Below are 23,526 nucleotides of genomic sequence, written 5' to 3'. Positions count from 1 at the left end.
CCTGAAGCTTAGTTTCTAGCTGAGATAGCTCTATATACATTTTCTGAACCCCAAAAGTCCCAGATGACCTGGCCACAAGTCTAGTTCAGAATCCTGATTTAGTGGTTAACTTCTTTTTACCTGTTGATAACACGTTGTAGTTACTTACTGAATTAAATCTGATGTTTAATTGTCAAATTTTGGATTTTTTTTTGTTTTAGTAAACCCCAATGTGGAAGCACATTTAGAAATCATTGTGTTATGTATAACAGGGTCCATGAAAACAGCTATTGAAATTGGCATAATGTATATAATACTGAACTTTAAATAAAATAGCTGAGGTTTCTAGAACTAAATTAACAATATTGGCTCAGTGCTTTAATGATATGGAAAACCCAGTAAATGTATCATTTCATATAGGGAACTAACAAAGCATTTTTTTGACTAGCTTTGATTTTGCTATTATTCTATATGCAATGTTAAATGACATTCTCAAATTATGGTGATAATATTATATATCACTGTGCCCAGGGGGGGTCCTCCCCTCTGCTAGATGAGGTGTGACTAAAATAAGGAGACCATTTTTGTTTTAAACAGACAGACCAGAACTTCTGCATCTAAATGAGATGTTTTTCTTGCATGCTGAGTTAAACTTTCCCTTCTCAATGGGATTCCTCCCCAGTTGCTACTGCTTGGAACTAGGCCCAGCCCTGGGCTCCCAGTGTCCCACAAAATCAAAGAATCATTGGGATGCCAGCATTTACAACTGGTAGACCTCTAGTGAGAGAGAGACTGCTATCTGCTGAGGCAGATTATTGCAATTTTGGATTCCTTCCATAGTTAGAAAGTTCATTTTGTTTCTCTTATTTCCCAATTTCTATACCTCACTCCAAGTTCTGTCCTCTGAGACCTATCGAAACTAGTCTACTATCTCTTTCCTGTGACAACCCTTCAAATGCTTGAAGGTAGATATCATGTCTTCCAAGTTCTCTCTTTTTTCAGGCTAAATATCCCTATGATTCTTAAAGAAAAGAATCTTCAGTCCCTTAAGTTGACAGTTGCCTTTTGCTTTTACCTCCTTAAGGATTTTCACCTATCCCTGGCTCTTGCTAGCCTTTAGTTTGCAACAATGACCTCAATGATCCCTCTCCAGAAATTAGAATATAATCCTTGAATTTTGGGAGCAGTGGTCCAGGATTCAAGTTTTTTTTCTATTAATCATTTTAAAAGGCAAGAAAAATTATCTTTTTTTGGCAACCAGGGTTAAGTAACATTACCAGGGTCAAACAGCTAATAGATATCCGAGACTGGATTTGAACTAGGTGATTAATTAATTTAAAAAAATGAAATAATACTTGTATAGTTAGAGCCGAGGAGACAATAACTGGGTTCTGTCAAAAGATGGTCATCCTATGCCAATTCACAGAGATTTTATCTTCTGTCCATTGGGGATACTATAAACTCTTCAATACCCTGAGGAAAAATTGTTTTTCCTTGCTAACTTTTAATACTAAAATAGACAGTGAATGTTTCAGACAGCTCTAGTTTCCTAGGACTAGGCATTTCTTCTCTCGATTATTCCTGCTTGCCATTAATTGCTAGTGTCCATAATGGCTAGTACCAGTCATGTCCCATCAAGATGCTGGGAAATGATCTTGGTGCAGGAAAATTGCAATCTGCAACCAATGTTTCCAGAAGCGTTAGGATGGGTAGATTTATTGGAAAAGTATTAACATTCTCACATCTTGAGTTTCTGTGCCAACTTTATTAGAGGAGTCATTAAAGCCCCAGCATCTCAAAGATATAAAAGTAAAATTCCAGGAAATAATAATCCTACGTCTGCTTCACTGTTATTCGACCAGCATCTTCTAAAAAGCAATGTATTCACTAGCATTGTTTATTAGATGACCAGCATCTTGAGTCCAAAGACTATGTCTTTTATACCTTCTGCTTCTAAGGTCCTAAAGTTGATATCCAACTATGATAAATATAGATGGGCATGGAAAAGTTCCTTTCCTTGGATACAAGTTTCATTTTTAACTATTTCTTTTAGTAGTCCTTAAGATTTCAATGTAATAAAAGTTCCTTGAGGTCAGAAACTGATTGAATTTTGACTTTGTATTCCTAGAGTCTACCAGAGTTCCCAATATAAACTAGGCATTTAATAAATGCTTGCTCCTTGATTGTTAGTGTGCTATCTTAATTACCTCAACTATGCAAGTCTTTCTTATCCACTTGACCAATGACTTAGAGTAAAATTCAATTTTCAGTATTTAGGAATGGATGCCACAAAGTACATGCTTAATGAATGTTTATTGACTGACTTGTTGACTGATAGTTTCAAAAATGGTAGTTCATTGATTAATCTGCTAAACTAGATGCTGCCACATTTCTATGAGTAGAAGGAATAAGCTTTAGTTTAAATGGAGTTTTGAAATCTTTACTTCAGTTTACTAAGATACCCCACCCTATTAACTAATCCCCTTTTTAATGTCGGTTTTTGAGTTTTGTTACAAGTATAATGTATTCTCAAGATCTTCTCAGATCCCTGAAACAAGAAAAATTCATATCAGTTTTTTTTGATCCATTTTCATACAGCTTCAAATCTAATAGCTATAAAAAATTGAATATGGGGGTAGCAATACGATGTTAGAAAATCCATCATTATATGAGACAAAAATAACCACCACAATTTTACCTGTTGTATTACTTTTTATTGAAAATAGATTTCAAACTGTGGGTTTGGAGTGATGAATTTTAAAAAGTCAGACATTTAAGTGCCTATTATGTGCCAGGCACTAGGAATACAAAGAAGTGAAAATAGTTCCTCCACCTCAAACAACATAGACTAGCCAGGAGACAAGTTGTATTGTTGAACAAGTTGAACTGTTTTCTCTCGCTCTCTCGCTGTCTCATTCTTTCTTATTCTCTCTCTGTCTTCTCCTCCTCCTCTTCTTCTTCTCTCCTTCCCCTTCTTCTGATTTTTTCTGCTCTGTCTCACCTCTTTCTGTCTGTCTTTCTCTCTTTCTCTGTATGTGTATATATATACATATATGTAATAAGTATATGGAAATACATAATATTTATAAAAATGTTTATAGATATATATATATACTTATAAATTTACTTGTATATACACTTATGTGTATATACACAGAAGCACAAATTACATATTAAAAAGCTGAGAAATATGAGTGATACAATAAATAGAGAGCTAGTCTCAATTTTAAAAGACCTGGGTTCAAGTTTTATCTTGAATACATTTTGGATACAGGATTGTGGGAAAATTATTTAACCTCATAGTATTCTGGGAACTGTCTAAGATTATATGTTGCAGAGAAAATGCTTAGATTAATTTGAAGAGAAAGTTTACTTACCCAAGAGTTAAGGACTTTACAAGTCCAATCCTAACTCTATAGAAAACAGAAGGTGATGAGGAGCACTAGCAAATGAGGTATGGGTAATAAATACTAAGAAAGATCTAAAATAGATTTCAGTACTGGAGCTGGACCTTGAAGTAAACTATGGATTATAAAAAAAGAGAAATTAGGAAAATTATGTATTAACATACAAGTCTCTGGGACACTAAACACTATCACTCAAAGATTACTTTCTAAGTTCTCTGTTCATCAGCTTTTTCACTTATAAAATGAGTAAGTTGGGCAAGATGGACTGATGCCCTTCTTATCCTTACATCTATCATGCTATGTTACAAAATTCAATATACAGTCATTGCAAAATTTAAATTATCTGAATTTAACATAAGACATATCAGTCATCATTTTTGAAGGAAAAAAATTACTTCTCAGAGAGACTTCAAGTTAATATCATTTGTTGTGTTCAGTCATTTTAAAATCATGTTTGATTCTTTATAAGCTCATTTGGGTTTTTCTTGGCAAAGATACTGGAGTGGTTTACCATTTTTTCCTTCAGTTAATTTTACAGATGAGGAGACTAAGGCAATTACGATTAAGTGACTTGCCTGGGTTAACACATCTAGTGAGTGTCTGGGACCAAGAGTTGAACTCAGAAAGATGTGTGTTCCTGACTCTAAGCCAAGCACTCTATCTATTGTCCTATCTAGCTGCCTTGTTAACACTATGCTTGACTAGAAAAGAAGTATTTGATGGAACATTTATTTCCCCCCCAGGTTTGGACTTTACTTTGTGACTGGGAAGGTAGTGTATAAAATAAACTGCTAACCAAAGTTTCCAAAGGCCTTGAGTCCAAAAGTTGTACAGGGCTTGCAGGCTGAGAAAACAATATACCCTAGATGATGTTGACTGTGAAAGCCATTTAAGGATGTGTTGATTCAATTTCAATTTTATAACAGATGAATTGGAGCCTTTGGAGAGTTTAAATTTAACACATTATTCTCGGTGATGACATTTCTGAGCAAATGTTCTATTAGTGTTAACTTTAGGTGAGTCAAACACTGACAAAATGGAATGTGGGGAAAATAGACTCACTGGGGCTTCTATCACTTCCTCTTCTATCCCTCTGCTGGCCTTTGAACGTTTAATGTGCCTCCTAGGGCTTGGAAATTACAGTCACCAGGTAGCTGCTATTAACTCAATATCCGGCTTTGTCTGGTAGATCAGACAACTGCAGGAGGCTCACTTTGTCCTAACTCACTGCTCTTGTGTTATATCTCCTCATTCTTCTAGCTAGAGAAACTAGACTTTCTAATCTCCGTCCAACGGCTCTTAATTCTCAGAATATCCTATTCTTTGCAGACGACCTTTTCTGGCTACCAAATCAGCTGCCAATATGAAGAGTCCTAGGCGGGTAGAATTAATTCTTAAAGTAGATTTTCAAACTTTCTTGGAACTGGACTATTTCCATGTAGTCCCTCTCCCTTATGTAAATAGGATTTCCAATTCATTTAGTAGGATATTATACCTAAGGTATGATTGTCATCCAATTCCATTTTGTTAATATTTGGGTCAACTATATTTAACACTGATGGAATTTTTTTCATATAATGTTCCAAATTATTGTGTTTCTTGGTCTATGGAGTATAATAATAGAACCAGATCTAGAAGAGATCTGGAAGCCAAATACAATAGTACAGACAAATCATTTAGTAGATGAGGAAACTGAGGTTCAGGAAGATTAATCAATTTATGGTCGCACAGGTAGTAAGAGGCAAGAGCTGAAACATTTCCACTTTTTTCCTGTGTAATGCTTCCTACTTCATTGTACCACAAAATATACACCTGAGCACTATCATATCCTAGCAAAATATTCATGGTCTAAATACTCATCTGCAGAACCATGATGACAAAGTCAAAAATATCAAAAAACAAAAAGAAAAAAAAGAAAAGTTCCAAAATCCGTTAATTGTTGAAATGCCTTCATTGTCTATAATTTTGGACCTTTTCTTATTTTTAATAAAATGATATAGTTATGCTCCTTAGAAGCCTGCAATTGAAAGTACTATTCCTCACTCTGAAAAATGTAAATGAATCAATATTGCTTGCTGGAATATATGCATACATACATTTATGCATAATTCATTTGACTAAGTAAGGTCTTTATATTCTTTTTAGGGTCTCTGTGTATTTTATGTTAATCCCCTCCTCTCCTATAAAAACTGAGTTAACATTTCACTTGTAAAAGCCCAAGTTGTGTGAATTGGGGATGGGTTGGGACAGAATAATCATTTCTATAAGACCTTTGATTCCTTCCCTTAGGAGATTAATTCATGTCTATTCTCCTTGCATTTAGTAGATGATTAAAATAGTTTGGGTACTTGTTTAAAATAATGGAGAGGTTGATTATTGGAACAAATCAGAAGCATACACATCTAGTAGTTAGATAAACCCAGAAGACTCACTATTCAACCAGATGACTGACATTTGTCTTATAAACTTTAATTGTCCCTGGCTTCTTTTTAGTCCTAAAAGCAGCTGAGGTCTCTCCACTTTGCCTAATAGGACTACGAGAGAGAAAGAATATGATGTCAGAAATTACACATTCTATGTGAACCCTGTTAGTTCATTTTAAATAAATCTTTTGCTCTCATACTTTTTTTGCCTTCTACCAATTCCCATACTCAAGGATCTCCAGGTGTAGATATGGAGAGAAGGAAAGGGATGAACCGTTTTCTCTATACCTGTTACCATCCTGAAAGAAGGTAGCATTTCTAAGTCATATTAGATGGGACTTTCATGCACAAACAGAGAAATCTAAGAAGTTATCTTAGGAGTTATCACAACACTCTAACCTAAAAATGGTCATAGTATCATTCCCATATTAATATAAATTTGGAGATCTCAAGCATCCCATTCATTTCAAGCAAGTTATAAATATTTCAACAAATCTATGGCTATGAAAGTTTTGTGGCATGAAATTCCTTCTTCTTTCCCTACTTAGTTCAGACTTCACTCATTTAAAGATGCATTTACCTCCAAAGAATTAAACCGAGTGGGAGAAACTGATCAAGTACCCTCCTAATTTAAAAAAACAACAACAACCCTTTAACTCAAGGAGTTCTTGTTTTAATTGCTAAAGTAAATGAATGATTCTAATTTACTTTTTGACGGTCTCTTTCTTTACAGAACTGGAGTCAGTGACAGCTGACATGTAACTACCTCTGAAAAAGAGTACTGCAGTAAATGTTAAACAATGTGACAGGACACTTTTTAAGTTTAATTTTTATTACTAACATTTTATCTATTATTCCAATCTAGACAATCAACAAAACAATAAACCAATGGAAGATTTGAAGCACTAGCCAACTTCTAAGATGTAAATTCTCATACTGAATATTTTTAATAATCAGCTCCTAGGAAGCAGGTAGGAAGTTGGTTACATCACATCTATGCTTCTAATCTACATTATTAAAGATTATTTTGTGTGTGTGTGCACGCGTATGTACCTTATCCTCATGTAACTGCAAAAAAATGCATGTTCCATTTCTTCCAGCAACTTAGTTTTAATATAATGATTCTGTTTACTCTAATGTTCCTGTCAAAGATAGGTAATAACAATCCCCTTTACAGAATGAATTTTCGGGAAGTAAAATATCTTAGCCAAGGCCATGATCTGGAGAATTTGTAGGATATTCAATAGAAGCCAGGTTGACTATGTTACTGGGATACAACTGAATCTTACATAATAATGCATTTATGAAAAGCTATGAATTTTGACATATGGAATTATAATTTAGGAGTGCTAAAGGACCTCATTCAAGAACTCATTCAAAAAATCACATCACAAATATAGACAAACTAGACTATTTCACAGACTTCCATATTTATTTGCCCTGATTATTTAAACTGTATGTTTTCGTTCACAATTTTCCTTTTACTAGGAGCATCTTCCACCAAACTCTTTCCCCTATTTGTTGAATTTTTGCCCATTCTGTAAATCTCACCTAAAAGTCATTTCATCTATGAAACTATCCATTATCCTCTTACCCTCCCCTAGTCATTAGTGATTCTTCCTTATCTTAGAGCTCAACAGCATTTTATTTATGCATCTTTTGTACAATTATCATATATCATTTTGTAAGATAGTCATCTCACAGGATCACAGAATTGGAAGAAACTTCAAAGGTCATAATACAACACAAATCTAATGATCAATGAATACATACTGCCAGAGATTCTTATCTTTTCATCTATCCAAGGAATAAAGGAAGCATAGAAAAAGGAAAAGGAGAAGAAAAAATAAAAAGGAAAGGGAGGGGGAAGTAAGTATTACACAACAAACTCTGTTCCTCTGAGGGTTAGTTTAACCTTGGTTCTGTTTTTCAAACATTAATCCCTTAATGTTACAAACTTCCCATCTCCAGGAGAGTTAATTTAATGCATAGATATAAACAAGAAAATCAGGCTTCATTAACAATAATTCTGAAGGTCATAATAATTAGCTGACATGCATAGTGAGGAGGGTAGCTATCTATCCAAAAGACTGACAGCTGTCAGCTGCATGCTTTGGTTTCCACTGAGTATAAAGCAAATGATTGCAAAGGTTGGAACCTTGGTGGATGTCATGCCATTCCCTCATACATTCACTTCCTCCCAAGCAAGAATGAAGGAAGGCACTCTAAGAAGATGGAGCTTGACAAATTATTCAGAGGCCATCACCTAAGAAACTACTGCAGTTTGAGATGATAGTGCTGGCTGAAAAGTCACCCAGAGGACTCTTGTCCTTCTGCTATAGTGGGCTGGTGATCCAGATGATAATTCTTTGTCTGAAATATGATATTCTTTCAAATATGTAAATGTCATACAAGTTAAATAAAATAATAAATATACTAAATAAATGAAAGATAATTTTTGAAGGGGAAGCACTAAATTAAGCTGAGGTGGAACGGTTTAGATTAAGAAGGATCTCAAATGAAAAGTGCTCTTTCTACTGAGAACTGGAGGAAATTTGGCACCATAACAAGCAAATGTTAGAAGGGAGTGCCTTCTAGGTATGGGGACAATTGTGTGTGTTGGAGGACAAAACTATGTATGAAGGACGAAAGTATGAAGATTGGAGATAGTCATAAATGGTGTATGAGACAATAAGATGAAACAAATTAAATTATAGAATGAAAAAAAAATCTTCATTTAGTTCTAGGAGAACATTCTGAACAAAAAAGAACTGTTATTCTTATAGAGGAGGAATTGAGACATACAGGGTTAGGGATTTGCCTACGATCACATGGCTAGGAAGTATTTCAGGCCAGATTTGAAGGTAGATCCTCCTGGTTCCAGCACTCTACTCACTGAGCCACCTGTGTGCCCCATGTAGGAAACAGGGACTTCCCTATTATGTGATTAGAGAGTAGAGAACAGGAACTAATGGTTAGTAGATCACTAGGGTGATTAGTTTTAGTGTCTAGAGATCCCACTAAATTACTGGAATTTCTTCATTAATCTCTTTTACTTCATCCATCAAAAAAAAAAAAAAAAAACAATTCAGGAAGAAAAACTTCTACATGCAATATTGCTCATATACCAGACCTTGCAATGAGTCTAGATAATGGAGGCAAAGTCCTCATTGCAAGATCTTGAATAATTAAAGAAGAGTCAGCATGGGTTAAAATCTTAGCAAATACTATGTCGCTGACTCCCTGAGGTCTACTAGATGGATACCACTAAGGCCTTAAGCTCTTTGACTATTTAATTGATAGTAATGGCTTAGTCCTCATCCCAACAGAGGGGATGAACACTAAACTACCATTTAGTGTTCAGCTGAGTTCTCAGAATCATTCCAAGGGGTCTTTTCCAAGTATTACATTCTTACTCTTGTTACCATATCAATCCCCATGGAAAATAGAGAAGAAAGGACACTCAGAGGGCGTCACGTTCATTAAAATGTGTGTAGATTTGATCGGTTACAGTATAATATGATCCTGATGCCTCTTTAAACTATTTAAATTTATACTTAATTTCTTCCTAATTTGTATGTTGATGCCTTACTTATTAAAGAGGCTGATTGATGTGGTTTTAATATTTTAAAGTGGCAGCAACTCATATACATGTCTTGTGCTCTTACATACTCAATCACCTTGAAGAAAGAGTCACAAAATAGATATAAAACAAATCTAGAACCTTTGAGTAAAGGGGCTCCGTGGGTTGAAGAGAAAACTAGCACCTGAGGTTAGACTCCCAATAAAAATCATCTGCTGGATTCTAAGGCAAAATCTCCCCAGTGGCATTCCTTAGTTCTTACTTCCTATAAGACAATGTCATGTCCCTTAAGATGTTTGAAGAGTGTTGAGTGTTCATTGAGGCTCTCATATTAAATAACTGTCCACCTCAGCCATACCTGAAGAAGGAAAGGAAGTTTAAAAAGTGCCCATTATATGTCAGGACTATGCATGCTAAAATCTCATTTGATCTTCGCAATAAACTGGAGAAGTCGAGGCAGTTATCCTCATTTTACAATTGAAGAAACTGAGGCAGATAGAGGTTGTGACATGCCCAGTCTCCACAGATAGTCAGTGAATGAGGTCTAATTTGAACTTTTACTGCAGACCCAGAGTTCTATCCATTATATCCCCCATCTGCATGTAGGCAGCTTTTTGATATCCTCTTCACTTTTGTCTTTCTACCTCTCTCTTCTTCAGATTGTCCCGAATACTAACTGAAAAAATGGTCTTATTCAGAAATTATTTTGACCACGTTGATATTTTGTATCAAAATAGTTTGTATCAAAAAGTTGTCAAGAACTTAATTCAACAAGAAGTTATTAAGCATCCACATATTAAGTATAGGGCCCACCTTCCAAGTTGAAGGAGAAGACAGAGATTGGTTTGGCAAGAACTGAATTCAAATACAGTCTCAAAGACTTGCCAGTTATGGAATCCTGGACAAGTTACTGTGAAGAAGTCACTTTACTTCTGTTTGCATCACTTTTCTCTAAATTGGGATATTAGTAGCACCTGCCTTCCAGGGTAGTTGTGAAAAATATATTTTTAGAATTCTTAGTATAGTGCCTTAAAATTGTAAGCATTATATAAATGCTAGTTATTATTATAGTTATTATAACTACATAATAGTTTTTGCCCTTTTGGAATTTACCATCTAATGAGATTTATTTGACATATCTTAGAAAAACCCCCAAACAAGTTCAAATAGGAGTACAAAGAAGATATCCAAATGCTCTCTGAATGAAAAACAAAACATTAAAAATGGTTTCAGGTATTTTACTAGATAAGTTCATATGCCAACTTACCTCAATAGAAACACAGAGAACCTAGTTCAGGGGTCAGCAACGATAAACCTTGGGATAAATCCAGCTCACTACCTGAATACAGCCAAGAAGCTAAGAATATATTTTTAATATTTTAAAATAAAGTTTTATTGTGTTTTGAAATTTAAGAACCATTCTCAACTCACCATATAAAAATAGACTTTGGACTGGCTTTGACTCATGTGCTGCAGTTTGCTGACTCCTAATCTAGTCTAATCTATTCATTTGACATATGTTAAAACTAAGGGATTCAGCCCAGATTTTATAGGTCAATAATTATCAGTGGCAGAATTTTAACATCACTTTTGGCCCAAATTCATTTGTGATTGCTTTCCCTCTATTTCTAACATCCAACCTAATTTGAGTCATGCTATCCAATTGTTCTTTGACTCATAGCTAATAAGATTTAGAGTTAAATTAAATCTTAAATGCCATCTAAACAACATTACCTTTTACATGTAACATAGATTGGAGTTGCTTGCACTTAATGAAGGTATCTGGTGTAGCTTCAGGTATAGCTGTGAAGAATCACAGAAGATTACCATATTGGGATACAGAGCTTTGCTTCTTTAGTCACAGGACTTGAGTTAAGATATTACATCTGTTACTACCTTTATGTGCAAATAACATTACCTCTATGGAATTTTTTCCCATTTTGTATACATATATATATAAATGCATATGTGTATGAATATATCTACATATATGTATATGTATACGTACACACACACACACACATATATATATAAAAGTTAGGGATAGCTTTGAGGTCCTTTCAACTCTATGAGGTTCAAGATGTGTGAACTTTGTGATGAGAAATGAAACACTCATGCCCAAAGAAAGAACACTGGGAAATGAATATAAACTGCTTGCATTTTTGTTTTTCTTCCCGGGTTATTTATACCTTCTGAATCCAGTTCTCCCTGTGCAACAAGAGAACTGTTCGGTTCTGCACACATATATTGTATCTAGGATATAGATATCTATTTAACATTTAAGTTCTGCTTGCCATCTAGGGGAGGGGGTGGAGAGAGGGAGGGGAAAAATCGGAACAGAAGTGAATGCAAGGGATAATGTTGTAAAAAAATTACCCTGGCACGGGTTCTGTCAATAAAAAGTTAGTTTAAAAAAAAAGAGAGAGAGAAATGAAGCACTCTATAAGCCAACACTGGATCCCAGAAAGTAACTAGTAGACATTGTAACAATGGCAAAAGTGTCTTGAATCAAGCGTCAAAAGAAGTAGAATTTCTCTCAGTGCAAAAAGGTACTTCCCAGATTCCTTGGAAATGACCGTCGCATCTTAGGGACTTTATTTTCCTATTTTCCCAAAGGGGATCCTGGTACATGGTATTGTAATTTTGGTATTGTATTTAGCTTTCCCAGAAGTTTTTGATTTCTGCCTTTTTATTATTCCTTCCCCCTTCATGATAAATATATGTTTATTTCCAAACCTAATGACAAATTATAATTTAATTTTTTTTCACTCAAGTCTCTCATAATCTTTGCTCTTTGGCAACTGTTTTCTAATTTATATTATTTTTATTTGAACTCACATCTTGCCTCTCACATAAGCTCATAAACATCTTAAGAACAAGTATTATGTCTAGCTACAACTTTTTATCCCCATCCAACATAGCTTCTATTCATAGCAAGTGCTTGATAAATGCTTGTTGTACAATATTATGAATCTGTCTACAGCTATTAGTTTTATGTTACTTACAGCAGAAACTGTCCTTATTTCATAGCATGCATTTTAGTGTTAAGCTTATTGGATCCCTCATAAAGATAGGAACTGATTTATCAATAGATAATCATAAATATATATTTTATGAAGGACTACTGGGACCAATGGACAATAAATGAAGAGAAAATTCCCTGCATAATTGTTCTACTTAACTTCAGCTTTGTTGGTTGATACTTGATGGAGTAGTGGGAACTGAGAAATTACTACAAGGGAAGAAATGTATTTATAATATGGTTGAAGGTCTGAAACTACCAAATCTGCTTTCTTTATATTTTTTTTCCTAGTTGTTTCTTTGGAATTCTTCACCTTTTGGTCTTCTAATTAAACTTTGTTATTCAATAACTCGGTAACATTTTTTAGTAATGGAATTGGAATGGAATTATATAAATATAATAGTTTAGATAAAATTGTCACTTTTAAACTATATTGACTTTACCTACCCATAAAAAATAAATAACACTTCAATTATTGAGATCTTAACTTTATTTCAGTCTAAGATATCTGTGTTCTCAGTCACTGTGTAGGGTGGGAGCATGAGGGTCTCAATGAGTAAACATTTCTTGCTCATCTCACTCTGAATAGGAAGAAACACAAAACTTAAATGTAGAAAACTAAATTCAGTCCTTTTGATGACACAGTAAAGACAACTTTAAATTATTCCAATAATTAAGTTGATTAATCTCTTTCATTTGATCAAGAAGCAAACTGGTTAATGAAGACTAGAAAGTGGAAAAGAACTTACTTCCCCCTTTTAAAAAGAGAAATGGATACACAAGGCAAGTACCTGGATGTGGAGCCCCAATCCCTAGAAATTCTGAACCTAGAAACATGAATTCTCTCACCTCCCAGACAGGAAGGGTCATCTATTCATTAGCATCCAAATTAAATCTTTTCAAAAGGGTCAAAAGGGCTTTTGTTTGGACATTTAATTCACTGGCAAAGTGTTTTATTTTTTTTTTTTTCTTCTTGGTTATCATGCAGGCCGCAGCACCTATTGCCTTTTCATTAATTGCCTTCATTTTTCAGATTCATGATTTGATTTATAGTCAATTAAAAATACCCTCAAAAGTCATGGCTCATGTATGTTAAGTACAAACATGATTAATGTGATTAATTGAATGGTCAGTTATGACCTACCTATGGTGAGGGTGGTGTCATAGTGACACAGCTGAAGAGTGTCCTCATGGAAACTAGGATCACTCCAGGGGCTTACTGAAAGATCATGCAAGAGGATTACTGAAAGGGAGTAATGGAAGGTCAAAGACAAACTGGCAGGGTCTCAATACAATAATGAAAAGATGTTATGCTGAACTACAAAGCAAAAATGAGCTTGGCTATTAATAGAATGCGAATGAACACCACAGTGGAAATACTCTTATCTTCCCTCTTTCCAGAGCTCATGTCCAAAGCAGCACATGTCAGAAACCAAAAGACTCACTTCTTGAATATGAATGGAAATATCATTCCCTTATTATCCCAAGTTAGCTGCAGCTCATATCAATCTCTCTTCCATCAGTTACTCACACCCATTCTAATAATACTTCTTTTTTCTCAAATTGAGGTTCTTTTTCCTTGATGTGAGAGTGCATGACAGACATTAAAAACTATACTGGTTTCACAAGAAAAAGAAAGAGAATGAACAAACCCTTTTTAAAAAATCAACAATAAATCCAAGAACAAAATGAGTTAGAAGTCAATGATTCATATGAACTAGTTGTTTTCTTCCAGAAGAAAAAAAGATTCATAGTCTAGAAGGATAGACAGAAATTGGATAGACCAGTGTTTGAAGGCAGAGGAACCAATCAGTTAGTAATTGTTTATTAAGCACCAATTCTATGCCAGAACTGTGCTTGAGAGAGAGTACCACAAAGATTACTGAATCGTTGAGATTCAGTATGAGAGATTGTTGTTATGATAATCAGTAAACTACACGGAGGTGGCTCCATAATTTGCCATGTTACCAGACCATAGGGTAGATGATAAGAGGCAGAGAATCAATAACTATATCCTCTCTAAATTTTACCAAAATCGCTAACCATCAGGAATCAGGTGAATGTCTGATTAATCTCTCCTATGGTCCTAATTCAGATTATCATTTCATTTTAACACACTTTTCACTGTGAAAATGGAAACAAAATTGAAATTCTTCAATTCACTTTCCATATGGAGATGAAAAGGTTTTTTTTTTTTTTTTTTTTTTTTTTCCTTTGAGTTATAGGTAGGACCTAAAACAGACTACTAAAGATATAATGAAAGAATTCCCTTAGACATATCAAAAACAAAGTCTGATGCTGAATTTTGATCCTCATATGTTGTTAGAAAAATGGACTTTTAAAGACAAAATCAAATGCTATAGTAGAGAGAATAGAATAAAGAGTTATTTGGATGTGAAAAAAAGGTTTTTTAGATAGAACTAAAGAAAAGATGCATAGAAGTGAACACTGAATATAATATTAGGCAAATAAAAATGTAGAGGGGACTGTAATAAGTTGAAAAGATGAGTCAATAGATTTGAGGAGGAAGATAAAAAATGATGAAAACTATTATTGCCTGTGAACATAAATAATGGGAAGCAATGGGAAGTAATAGGCTTTAAAGAGGGGACCCTGAAACTCTGAAAATCCTTGAAGAAGAAAATCTCCTTCAACTCTGCCTCAATAAGGAACCCTGCCCCAAGGGACACTTTCACCCTTGTTATCTGGGTGGGGTTGGTGCAATCCTGAAACTCACTGAATTCAATTCAAATTCTAGCTCAAGCTGAAACCCAGTGAAGAGCCAACTTGAGACTCCACCCACGAGCCCCCTTCAGCTTGTAGCCAAAGCTCCCATTATAAAAAAGCCAAACTAAAAGCTTTTCTTTGCAGGGGTTCCAAACATGCCAGCTCCATTCTTGGGATGTCAAGGGCCTCTGTTTACTGGAATACTCTTTCCAGTGTCATTCTTTCTTTATTCTCACCTATTTCCCTAATCAGACTTTATGCCTCTCTATCAGGATATCTGACCTTACTTTCAATCCCCATAATAAACCTCTTTTATCAATCTAGGTTTTCGGATTTGTAAATTCCTTTAGAGAGAACCTCTGTGCCTCCAGGAGGGAGTCCCCAAAACTTCCTACCCATGTGCCGAATCCCAAGGGGTTGCAGGGGAGCCAAACCTCTTTATTTGGTTCCCTGAACTGTGAACCTGACACTAGACCTTATTATTTAATTCCCTGACCACCAGAAATCCTAATTTCATTTTGGTTTCCTAAATCTAAACCTCATCAGCTTCATTCACCTTAAATCTGAATAAGAAAATATATAAAAGTCAAACTAGGGGCACAATATCATAGCTTATTATGTTAATTCAGATAATGTTATACTTTTTAAAAAATGATTATTTTTAGAATATATTTAGTATTTTATTTTTACCCCAGTTACATGGAAAAGTAATTTTAACATTCATTTTTAAACTTTAAGTTACAAATTACCTCCTCACTTTTTCCAGTCCCCTACCCCCATTGAGAAGGCAAGCAATTAAATATAGTTCATACATGCATAGCCATGCAAAATATTTCTATATTAGTTATGTTGTAAAAGAAAACTTAGATTGAAAAAAAGCATCTTGAAAAAAATAATTTTTTAAAAAGTATGCTTCAATATGTATTCAGATACCACTAGTTTTTTTCTTTTTGGGATGGATAGCATTTTTAATCATAAGTACTTCAGAGTTGTCTTGAATCATTATATTGCTGATAATAACTATGTAATCCACAGCCGATCATCTTAAAACATTGTCACTACTTTGTACACAGTACATTTCACTTTGCATTAACTCATGGAAGTATTTCCAGTTTTTTCTGAGATTATCCTGCTCTTCACTTCTTATATCACAACAGTATTCCAACTTCAAAACATGCTGCGATTTGTTTAAGCATTCTTCAAACGAAGGACATTCAATTTCCAATTCTTTGTCACCAGAGAAGAGCTGCTATAAATATTTTTGTACATATATGTCCTTTTCTTTTTTGTTTTTTTAGTCTTTTTTGGGATACAGAACTAGCAGTGGTATTGCTAAGTCAAAGATGTTCTAGCCTTTTGGCAAAATTCAAAATTACTCTACAGAATGGTTGAATCAATTCACAATTCTACTAAACATATATTAATGTCTCGTTTTTCTCACATCCAACATTTGCCATTTTCCTTTTCTGTCCTATTAGCTGATCTAATAGGTACATGGTGGTATCTCAGAATTGTTTTAATTTGCACTTCTCTGATAGTGAATTAGAGCATTTTTCCATATGACCATATGACATTTTTCCATGTTTTCCATAGCTTTGATTATTTTATCTAAAAACTTTTCATATCTTTTGATCATTTATCAATTGGAGAATGACTTTTGATTTTGCACATTTGACTCCTTTCTTTCTATGCTTGAAAAATGAAGCATTAAGCATGCTAAAAGTTTTCAGAGTAACTACTGCCAACTGTATTTTCCTCTATTTTATTCAATACCCCTCATTGATTCTATTTTCTTTCTCTCCCTTCTCAAAAGTGTTTTGCTTCTGAATATCCTTCCTCAAATGTATTTTCTTTTCTATCACTCCCTTCTTTTATCTGCTCTACTCCTGTTCTATAAGACAGATTCTATGCCAATGGTCCTCAAACTTTTGTTCTCAATATCTTTATCCTATTAAAAATGATTGAAGATCTGTCCAAAGAGTTTTTGTTTATGTGGTTTATATTGATTTATATTGATCACATTAAAAATAAAAACTAATTATGAATTTGTAGACTCTCTGAAAGGATTTCAGAGATTCCCAGGATGCTCTGGACCAGACTTTGAGAACCACTGCTTTATGCCCAATTGAGGGTGCATGTTATTATTTCTTTGATTCAATTTTGATGAGAATTAGGTTCATCCACTCCTTTATCTCCCTACTCTTCCCCTGCATTGTAAAAGTTCTTTCTTGCCTCTTTTATGTGATTATTTACCCATTCTAGTCTCCCTTTTCCTTTCTCCCAGTGAATTCTTCTTTCTCCTCTTTTAATTTCATTTTTTTAGATCTCATCCCTTTATATTCAATTCATCCCTGTGCTCTTTCTATATTTTCTAACCATTCTAAGACTGAGGAATTACAAGTATCTTCCTGGGTAAGAATGTAAACAATTTAGCCTTATTAAATCCCTTGTTATTTCCCTTTCCTGTTTACCTTTGTGTGCCTCTCTTTAGGCCTGTATTTAAAAGTCAAATTTTCTATTCAGCTCTGCTCTTTTCATCAAGAATGCTTGAAAGTTCTTTATTTCATTGAATTTACATTTTCTTGTTCAAAGATTATACTTAATTTCACTTAATTTAAGGATTATACTTAATATTCACAGGATAATGCCCTTCATATTATCATATACAAAATCTTCTAATTCTTTAGTGTAGAAGCTGCTAAATCTTGTGTCTATGGCTCCACAATATTTGAAATGTTTCTTTCTCTGCTGCAATACAATAGTCTGCTGCAATATTTTCTCATTGACCTGGGAGTGCCAGAATTTAGCTATAATATTTCTGGGAATTTTCACTTTGGGATTTCCTTTAGAAGGGATCAATGGATTCTTTTAATTTCTATTTTATCCTCTGTTTCTAGATTACAAGGGCAGTTATCCTTGGCAATTTCTTGAAAGGTGATATCTAGGACCTTTTTTTTTTTTTTTGATCATGGCTTTTAGATAGTTCAATAATTCTTAAATTATCTTTCCTGAATCTATTTTCAAGGTTAGTTGTTTTTCCAATAAGATATTTCATAGTCTTCTTTTGTTCATACATTTGGTTTTATTTTATTGTTTCTTGATTTCTCATGAAATCATTAGCTTCCATTTGCTCAATTCTAATTTTTAAGGAATTATTTTCTTCAGGTCAAATTTTCTATTTCATCAATTCTTTTTAAAGAATTTTTTTTTTCCCTTCAGTGAATTTTTATGCCTCTTTCCCCATTTGAGCAGTTCTGCTTGTTAAGACATTCTTCTCATTTGGCTTGTGTACTTCCTTTACCATTTGGCCTAGTCTATTTTTAAAAATTATTTTCTTCATTTTTTTGTTTGTATCTCCTTTACTAAGTTGTCAACTCATTTTTTTTCATGATTTTCTTGTATCACTTTCATTTCTCTTCCTGTTTTACTTCTACCTCTCTTACTTGATTGTCAAAATTCTTTTGAGCTCTTCCAAGTGCTGAAACCAATTCATAGTTTTCTTGCATATATGTGCATATGTATATATATATATGTATACACACACACACACATATATGTATATGCATATATATGCATATATATATATGATTACTTGGGATTACTTTAGATATAGAAGCTTTGATTTTGTTGTCTTCTATTGAGTGTGCATTTTGATCTTCCTTGACACCATAATAACTTTCTATAGTCGGTTTTTGTTGTAATTGTTATTTGTTCACTTTCTTAGCCTAGTTCTTTTCTTTTAACACTCTGTTAAAGTAGATCTATGCTTCGAGGGTGGGGGATGCACTGTCTCAAGCTTCAAGAATTTTTTGCAGCATTTTCAAATAAGTACCTGTGAGTTTTCAGTTCTTCCAAGGTATCATGATCTAAAGAGAGGTTTTCTCCTGACCTGTGCTCTACTCTGCATGTGACCACAAGCTTTCTTTTCTGTCCTAGAAGTGTGAGGAGGATTCCTGTTATATTGTGGCAATAAGCTCTGCTGTATTATTTCTCCTCCTCATCCTGCCACCTAATACTGATGCCCAGATCTGAATATGGGCAAAGGAATGTAGTCCTTCCCAAGTGCTACAAAAAGACCCCTGTAATCTCTTCTGAGCAGTTGTTTGATCCCCTCTGTGGACTGAGAGTTATGGAAGCACCACTGACACTGTTGATTTATTGATTCCCAAGGCCTGTTCCTGGTTTGCTGGATCCAGCCTATGCTGGCTATGCTGACACATTCTGCATTGGACTGTGTTCCACTCTCACCCAGGTGTGACACAACTTCCTTGCTGATATTCTGAGTTGTCTTTGACTGGAAAATTACTTCACCTGGTCCTTAAGTAGGTTATACTGCTCCAGGAATTGTTTCATAGCTTTATTTAAAGGTGTTGGGAAGTGTTTGGGGGAAAACTTAGGGGAGGGGAGTCTCTGCCTTTTTCTGCCATCTTGGCTCCAACCCTTACCAATCCTAATTATACTTTCTAATCTCAGTTGGGAACTAGCAGGAAAAGAAATGGCAACTGGCCTATTGCTTTGTTCCTTATTGTTTTGTATATCATAAAACCTTCCTAGCTTCTTGGGATTTCACAGTTCTAAAATATTGTCATAGCATCCAACAACCTCAGAATAGGATATGACCACATCAGGAGCATAATATAGGATTAAAACATAGACACTAATTCTTTCAAGGTATTTGACCAAATACTTCTCTATTCATAGAGAGTATCTCTTGAACAATACAATTCTTTCACTATATAAAAAAAAAGACTCTTGTTTTTATTTATCTAGCATATGTTTTATATAGACTTCCCTATATACATGTTGTCATTTCCAAATAAAACATAAGTTTCATAAGGTCAAGTACCATTTGTTTGTTCATTTATTAATATTTTTAATCATTGGTATCTAACATACAAGTGGTATTTAAAAAGTACTAAAACATTGATTGATATACAGAATTAATATTTTTTTTCATAAATGATGTGAAACATCAGGCTCTATGGAAACCATAGTCTAATGCCATGATTATGATCTGCTTCTATCTAAATATTTGATGTTCTTTTTACACTGCTACTATTTTAAAGAAGTCCTTACAATTTATAATCCTTTCTGAGTATTGTGTTTCAGAGATTACGAGTGTGTATGTGTTTATTTTTTATATTAGACAATTATATTATTTACATCCATAAATAGATAGATGTATGTATATGAGTCAATCAAATCAAATCAAATTTATATTTATGTGTGTATATATATATGTTTTGATTGGCTCACAAAAAGAAATGTTTTCCACAAATAGTGAAGCAGGCTATTTCCTATTTTCTTAAGGCTTTTGTTGTTGTTACTGATAAGAGGGAACCACCTCTACCTAACCCTTACAGTCTTAAAGCTAACCATGTCTGGAGTTCTCTGTGCTAGAGTTTCTCCAATTCTATACTACCTTCAGACTATTCACAGCATTAACTCAGTTGACACCCCCACTAATATTTCTTGACTCATGAAAATATGCCCAGAGCTCTGGACAAAATCAACTATGATTCATACCACAGAAAGCACATACCCTATATATCTCATTTTTTTTTTTGCTGTTGTCATTCTAATGGCAAAGAGACTCTCTCTATGCATGTGTTTCTTCAGTGCTAAGTACAGTTTCTCTGAAGTAATTTCTAGATTTGCTGAATGGGCCAAGTCTCATTTTGCTGACCCAACACACATGCAAATATACAATTTTAAATGTCTCACTTCCTTCTCCTGAATGTGCTACATTGATAATTAGCATAGTTCCATTTAGCGTTAACTAGCCTACACAGAACCAACAACCATAACCCACTTAATTACTAGAGAAAAAAAACTTTGATATTGGAATGTACAGTATGGTCTAGTTTAAATTAAAAAGATCCCCCTGAAGTCGGATTGTTTCCTGCTTCTCAGTAGAGAATTAAAAGCTATTTGGTGTAGAGAAGATTACAAAGGCAATCACAGTTAGGGACCTGCTTTGCATATCAACACTCCTAATTTGCATACTCATGGTGGGCCTCACATTTCAAAGTATGTTAACATAGATGTGATTTGGGATAATAGCTAAAAACCCAGAACAGTCAGCAGAATGGCTATCTATGAACAGATGCCATTTGGAATATTGATTCTGATGAATGTAGGAGTAAAAAACAATGAGAGCTTTTTGACATATCTAGCCAAAGAAATTTCTCCAGTGGCCAAATCATCATAATCACTCACAGATATCTAGTTGTTAGGTATGTTCTACATTTTTCCATTATTGGCTCGAATTATCAACATCCTTCCTCCATCATCCTGGTAAGCATCAGGCCGGCAGCGTAAAGCCAAGCCTGGCCTTCTATTCAAGAAGATTTGGGTTTAAGAACTGCTTTGGGTACATACTGGCTGAATGATTCTGGGTAAGTTGTTTAATTTATTATTGCCCATACACATCTCAAAACTAAAAGTCGCAGCACAGTTACAATTTGCATTGCTAGAGTTTCCATACCAGGAGTTCCCCACGTGGATGAAATCACCTATCTGGACCAAACATATAACAATTAAATAAAGAGATGGATAGTGAGCAACATAGATATTCTTGTATATATGGAAAAAGGCAAAAATAAACAGAAATGAAAAGATATTTCATTGGTCAAGCCTTAGTTGCTTTGGTTTAATAGATACATATATACACCCATATATATAATATATATGTCCATACATGTATATAAATATATATAAATGCATACATAGGTACATATTGTATCCTTATATGTGGGAGTATCTTTATATCTTAGCTTACATGTCCATAATATACCTATATTAACTCTCCCATGTTTGAATAACAGCTCACTGTTGAATCAAGCTTACTACTCACATTAAGTAAAAAGAGAACTCGGATTAGAAATGACCATTTGAACATGTATCCAGTTGCATGATAGTTATACTCCAGTTTAAGTTACAACTATACATTCTCTTGATCAAAAGCTTTTAAATATGGAACCCATGTACTTTTTTATTTAACTCAAATTTGCCTTGAGTGGCTGATATTCTGAAAGGCAATACTTTTGCTTTTTATTGATCTGTGTCTCTAATGCAGCAATAAAGACACTTTTTTAAAAGAAAGAATAAAACCACACAGCAAGTTAAATAGAACCTTTTCAAGTATTCTTTGGTTACCTAGAAAAAATTCAGAATTCTTAAATCATACATTTACATTAGCTAACATTCTTTTAATTATATTTTGATACTGTCATTAATGCCAAGGTCAGGAAAAAAGGCAAAAATTCTAATGAATGAGAAAGCAGAGGCTACACTCTTTAGCTCTCTATCCTACCCCAGGTAGATGATCTATATTTACTTTTCAAAGAACAACTCCTTGTCATATAGCTTCAGGAAAGGTCAGCTGAGGATGAAATGCTAGAAAAGAGACCAATGAATGAAGCTTCTATGATAAGGGCAATTACCAACTCTGCTTGCCATCTATCCTGACAAAGACCTAACTCAAAACTCTTTCACAGGGGCCAAGTCCTAGTATTAGGAAATGTGCAGAGAAAACAAGTTGTTCTCTCTAAAAAAGACATCCCCCATCAAAAAAAAACCAAAAAACTATTTTTCAATGATGCATCCAAGAGGCCCTTAAAAGTGAAAATTTCTGATAGGAGTACAGACAGAATGTAACAGATTTTTCATTCGATATTTCTTACAGTTTAGAATCAACTGGTCCTCAAAGAATTCAGCTGGCTGTTCTATGCGGAATATCTTTTGCTTAAATCCAGGGATGCATTCCAAATCCTCTGCAAATGTGAGCAGCAACACCTGAGGAAACAAAGGGAAGGACTATTTTAACATCCATTGATTCATTTTTCACAGCAGTTACCCCCAGACTTGTGCATTTCCACAGAAATTTTAGGTTTTAATTCCATATTCAAAGGAAGAGGTGTGTGGTAATGGCTTTCAAGACTGCTGGCATCTTCTTTTGGCAGTGAATTTTGGAAAATGTACCAATATCAAACAGATGTGGCAAATATCATGAAGCAACAATGGCAATTCTTTTGCAAAATTTTGTATCTGCTAAGATTTTCACCAATTTCTTGTTATAAATTTCATTGTTGAAATATGGATGTAAACCAAAAACTCCTGTGCATACTTGAGCTTCAGTGTAATTCACTTTTCCACAAGCAAAGGGATACTTTTATCCTGGCAAGAAAGAAACAAGTGTGGTCATTTCATGGGTTGTGTCTCCTACAGGGAACCTCATGCAGAGCTTTCCCCACTGTTGGATATCCTTGAAATGTATAGTTACCCTAGGAGAACTAAGTCCAAGTTCTATATACCAATATTTTCAAAATCATCAAGTACAGATATAATATAAGATTTCAAAGAGAATTGTACCTTAGAGCTCAC

At 34.3% G+C, this 23,526-nt stretch overlaps 1 protein-coding gene across 1 annotated transcript in view; it reads right to left on the bottom strand.

Moving 5' to 3' along the window:
* LOC127546533 (cadherin-13-like) overlaps positions 1-23,526 on the bottom strand; it is a 633,923-nt gene that overhangs the window by 371,134 nt on the left and 239,263 nt on the right. Inside the window, exon 2 of the mRNA XM_051973593.1 lies at positions 22,827-22,938. Coding sequence (XP_051829553.1) covers positions 22,827-22,938 — 112 coding nt within the window. The remainder of the gene's footprint in view (positions 1-22,826; positions 22,939-23,526) is intronic.

This window comes from Antechinus flavipes, chromosome 2 (genome assembly GCF_016432865.1).
Source record: "Antechinus flavipes isolate AdamAnt ecotype Samford, QLD, Australia chromosome 2, AdamAnt_v2, whole genome shotgun sequence".
NCBI lineage: Eukaryota > Metazoa > Chordata > Mammalia > Dasyuromorphia > Dasyuridae > Antechinus > Antechinus flavipes.
This window is presented reverse-complemented; position numbering and strand designations above follow the sequence as displayed.